The 4923-nt window shown below is 57.5% G+C and overlaps 1 protein-coding gene across 8 annotated transcripts in view; it reads left to right on the forward strand.

Moving 5' to 3' along the window:
* Window positions 1-4923, forward strand: part of CUX2 (cut like homeobox 2) — a 327980-nt gene that overhangs the window by 279901 nt on the left and 43156 nt on the right. For all 8 annotated transcript variants that reach the window (XM_037743460.1, XM_017542258.1, XM_037743455.1 and 5 more), the window contains 4 exons: window positions 338-386; window positions 480-579; window positions 1889-2530; window positions 3953-4054. In XM_037743460.1, coding sequence (XP_037599388.1) covers window positions 338-386; window positions 480-579; window positions 1889-2530; window positions 3953-4054 — 893 coding nt within the window. The remainder of the gene's footprint in view (window positions 1-337; window positions 387-479; window positions 580-1888; window positions 2531-3952; window positions 4055-4923) is intronic.

A 4923-nucleotide genomic window follows, 5' to 3' on the forward strand; every position in this document is an offset into this window, starting at 1 on the left:
CAAAAAAAAAAAAAAAAAAAAATCTGCCTGTAGACCATAAAAGGGACCTTATTATGGACATGGTGTGGGCGTGGTAACTGGGAGGTGATTGGTTAGCCCACCAAAGTCAAGCCGGCCAGAATGGGGTCGGTTGAGGCAGCACCCCTCCAGGTCCCACTGCTGTTCATGAGCCAGCTGCCTCAGGCCTGGGTTGCAATGAGTCTGGAAATATATGGGGTTCCGGGGAACGGAGCAGTCATTCCCAGTCAGGGAGGTAAGCCAGGTCAGTGCCTCTCACAAGACGTCTCCTCCAGCCCGGGGGCTGGCTGACCTCAGACCCTCTCCACTTGTCCGGCAGCATCCTGAAAGCCATGAAGCTGGCCTCCAGCACCTGCAGCCTGCCCCAGGTAAGTGCCCCTGCCACTGTCCCTGCAAGGCGGGCTGCCCCAGTGAGTCTTCCACCCACCAGGCTCCCTCTCAACCTGCCTCTTGTCTCGTAGGGCATGGCCAAGCCCGAAGACTCGCTGCTTATTGCAAAGGAGGCCTTCTTCCCTGCGCAGAAATTCCTTCTGGAGAAGCCTGGCCTCCTGGCCAGCCCTGGTAGGGGAGGAGGATGCCCTGGGGGCTGAGGGCTGGGGTGGGGGCTGCCTCTGGGTCTCTGGCCTTCTCGTGCCCAACGACCGTTGCCTTCCATGCAGGCAGGAGAGCAACCGAACAAGCAGCTGTGCGTTTTGATTTGGCACCTGCGGTGTGCCTGTCCTGCAGGGCGTCCACACGCACCCACGTCACAATTGAGGTCACACAGCTGGCTCTGGCCCTTCCAAGGCCCCCCCAGAGGGCTCCACTCCCCCCTGAACTTTCTTGAGCTGCAGGGGCTTTCATGAAGAGGTCACGGGGGACAAGTAGGGCATTCTCAGTGTACCCCTCTCAGCCACTCGCTGACCTTTGTTTCTTTGAGACTGACTCTTGCTCTGTCACCAGGCTGATGTGCAGTGGTGTGATCTTGGCTCACTGCAGCCTCTGCCTCCCGGGTTCAAGCAGTTCTCCTGCCTCAGCCTCCCGAGTAGCTAGGATTACAGGTGTCCACCACCACACCCGGCTAATTTTTATATTTTTAGTAGAGACAGGGTTTCACCATATTGGCGAGGCTGGTCTCGAACTCCTGACCTCAGATGATCTGCCTCCCTCAGCCTCCCAAAGTGCTGGGATTACAGGCATGAGCCACTATGCTGGGCCGCCCGCTGACCTTTTAGCCTGTGACCCAGGCAGGACTCTGTGCTGCCTCTGTTTTGTCATCCATAAAATGGGTGCAACCCTGAGGTCCACTTCATGGGTGCCATGCAGGTCTAGTGAGCCAGCTCCAGGGTGGCTGCCCAGCAAGGGGCCATGTGCAGGTGGTGGCAAGTTTGACTTCCCACCCCAGGGCGAGGTGCTGGGCAATGGCAAGTTCTCAGGGGATGCTCTTGGTGATGGGGGTGGCGCATTCCCCAGAACTGGCATTTGGGCGGGGCCTGGAAGAGTGGGAGTTGGAGAATGGAGGGGTAGGCAGAAACGGCCGCGGTGGGCGCTTCCAGCTCCTGGCCGCCAGCTCCCCCCACCCTTCCCCATCCCGCCTTCCCTTCCTCTGTTTCTGACTTTCTGTCTCTGTGTGTCTCTGTCACTGCCTCTCTCCTGTGGTTTCTCTCTCTGTGTCTCTCATCTCCATATCTCTCTCTCTCTCACATGCGGTCTCTGTCTCCCTCTCCGCCTCTCTCTCTCTGCCTCTCTTGTGTGATTTCTCTCTCTTTCTCTTTCTCGTTGTCTCTGTCTCTCTCTCTCCTCCTCTGGTTCTTTTTCTCCCTCTCTCCCCTCATCATCATCTTCCCCGTCTGTCTGTCTGTCCATCTGTCTGTCTGTCTGGGTGTTCTAGAGGAGGACCCGTCAGAGGACGATTCCATCAAGGACTCACTGGGCACGGAGCAGTCCTACCCCTCCCCTCAGCAGCTCCCACCTCCACCGGGGCCTGAAGACCCCCTGTCCCCCAGCCCTGGGCAGCCCCTGCTGGGCCCCGGCTTGGGACCCGACGGCCCTCGGACTTTCTCACTGTCCCCCTTCCCCAGCCTGGCATCAGGGGAGAGACTGATGATGCCCCCAGCCACCTTCAAGGGAGAGGCGGGCAGCCTGCTGGTGTTCCCCCCAGCCTTCTATGGTGCCAAGCCCCCCACGGCCCCTGCCACCCCAGCCCCTGGCTCTGAGCCGCCAGGGGGTCCTGAGCCCACGGATGGTGGTGGGGGCGGAGCAGCGGGGCCGGGGGCGGAGGAGGAGCAGCTGGACACGGCGGAGATCGCCTTCCAGGTGAAGGAGCAGCTGCTGAAACACAATATCGGGCAGCGAGTGTTTGGCCACTACGTGCTGGGGCTGTCCCAGGGCTCAGTCAGCGAGATCCTAGCCCGGCCCAAGCCCTGGCGCAAGCTCACGGTGAAGGGCAAGGAGCCCTTCATCAAGATGAAGCAGTTCCTGTCAGACGAGCAGAACGTGCTGGCACTCAGGACCATCCAGGTGCGGCAGCGAGGTGAGTGCCCAGGAGGGCTGGTCCCCACGGCACAGGGGCTGTGCTGGCCACCACACCAGGAGCAGGGCATTAGGGCTGGGGGCTGAGGGCACGAGCTCTGGGTTCAAAGCCCAGCTCTGCCACCACCTGGCTGTGTGACCCCGGGCAAGTGACTTTGCCTCTCTGTGCCTCAGTTTCCCTCTGTAAAAGCAGAAAATACATCTTCAACCCCTCCTTTCTGAGGCCACCCCTCCTGGGGCACTCAGGATAAGGGTGGTGGGAAAAGGCTCCAGACACTGCCCTGGCAGGTACTCACCAAGCACTTCCAAGCCTCAGTTTACACATTTGTAAGACTACCAGCCTTACCAGACTTGATTTTTCGGGTAATCAGTGTGAAGGGTCCTAGTTGTGGCCTCACAAATGCCTGAGTTTGAGTCCCAGCTCTGCTGTTCACCCACGGGGTGATCTCACACAGCTCCTTTCATCTGTGCCTCAGTTTCTGCATCTGTCAGCCTCCGGGAGGTGCCATGAGGATTAAACAGGCATCCAGCACTGGCCACAGCACCTGCCACATAGTGCCGCTTGAGAACAGTTAGGGGCGGCAGCTGCCATGGTCATTGTCATCATCATTTCTTTTTTTTTTTTTTTTTTGAGACGGAGTCTCTGTGTTGCTCAGGCTGGAGTGCAATGGCACAATCTCTGCTCACTGCAACCTCTGCCTCCCGGGTTCAAACGATTTTCCTGCCTCAGCCTCCCTAGTAGCTGGGACTACAGGTGCATGCCACCATGCCCAGCTAATTTTTACATTTTTAGTAGAAACGGGTTTCACCATGTTGATCAGGTTGGTCTCAATCTCCTGACCTCAGATGATCCATCCGCCTCGGCCTACCAAAGTGCTGGGATTACAGGGTGAGCCACTGCATCCTATTTCTTTATTATTATTACTATTATTATTATTATTATTATTATTGAGACGGAGTCTGGCTCTGTCACCCAGGCTGGAGTGCAGTGGTGCAATCTCGGCTCACTGCAACCACCGCCTCCCGGGTTCAAGCGATTCTCCTGCCTCAACCTCCTGAGTAGCTAGGACTACAGGCCATCACCACCATGCCCAGATAATTTTGTATTTTTAGTAGAGACGGGGTTTCACTATGTGGGCCAGGATGGTCTCAAACTCCCAACCTCAGGTGATCCACCCGCCTCAGCCTCCCAGAGTGCTGGGATCACAGGGTGAGCCGCCACACCCGGCCTCTTTATCATGATTCTTATTTCAAGCCAGTATCACTCATAGGCCCACAGTTTTTCAGGTGGACTAAGCGGTGGCCCTGCCATCTCACTGACGGTCTGCCGCTCACTCTCCTGGGAGGAGGAGACAGCCCCCCGGGCTCCGGAGCTGAGCCCAACATGCAGCTCCTGCCACAGATGCCTTCTCGCCTCCCCCAGGCAGCATCACCCCGAGAATCCGCACACCAGAAACGGGCTCAGACGACGCCATCAAGAGCATTCTAGAGCAGGCCAAGAAGGAGATTGAGTCGCAGAAGGGCGGTGAGTGTGACCCCCGCAGGCAAGGCCTCAGGCTCTCCAGGGCCAGCTCTGAACGGGAGAGGCTTCCTCTACCTTTGTCCACCCCAGAGGGAATCGCAGGCAGATCAGAACCGACAGAGGCCAGAGGGATCTGTCTAGAGCACACAGGTGGTCGTGTCATGGCTCAGAACCCTGCCGTGGCTCCACACGGCTCTCAACATAAAATCCCAACCCTTGGCTGGGCGCAGAGGCTCATGCCTGGAATCCCAGCACTTTCGGAGGCCGAGGTAGGCGGATCACCTGAGGTCAGGAGTTTGAGACCAGCCTGGCCAACATGGTGAAACCCCATCTGTACTAAAAATACAAAATTAGCTGGGCCTGGTGGTGGGCACCTGTAATCCCAGCTACTCAGGAGGCTGAGGCAGGAGAATCTCTTAAACCCAAGAGGTGGAGGTTGCAGTGAGCCAAGATCACACCACTGCATTCCACCCTGGGTGACAGAACGAGACTCCGTCTCAAAAAAAAAAAGAAAGACAAGAAAAAAATCCCCAGCCTCAACAAGGCCTGCTGGCCCTCAAGTTTGCAGGCCCCTCCGTGCCTGTTATGCGAACTGTTTATAGTCACGCCCAGCCCCCGTGCATCCCATCCTGCCCCTCCGATGCAGTCCTTACCCCAGACACCTTTCACCTGGCCAGCTCCTGCTGATATCTATGACTCAACTCAGAAGGCACCTCCTCCAAGAAGATGGATTGGGTGCTGCACCCCCTCCCCCCAACCCCACCACAATGACCTATTTGCTTGATGCAGTGGAGCCAGATTGGCCACAAATTCTGGCTCTGCTGTTTATTGGCTGTGTGACCTTGAGCAAGTTACTTAGCCTCTCTGTGCCT

The sequence above is a fragment of the Cebus imitator genome, unplaced genomic scaffold (genome assembly GCF_001604975.1).
Source record: "Cebus imitator isolate Cc_AM_T3 unplaced genomic scaffold, Cebus_imitator-1.0 Scaffold8, whole genome shotgun sequence".
Classification (NCBI taxonomy): domain Eukaryota; kingdom Metazoa; phylum Chordata; class Mammalia; order Primates; family Cebidae; genus Cebus; species Cebus imitator.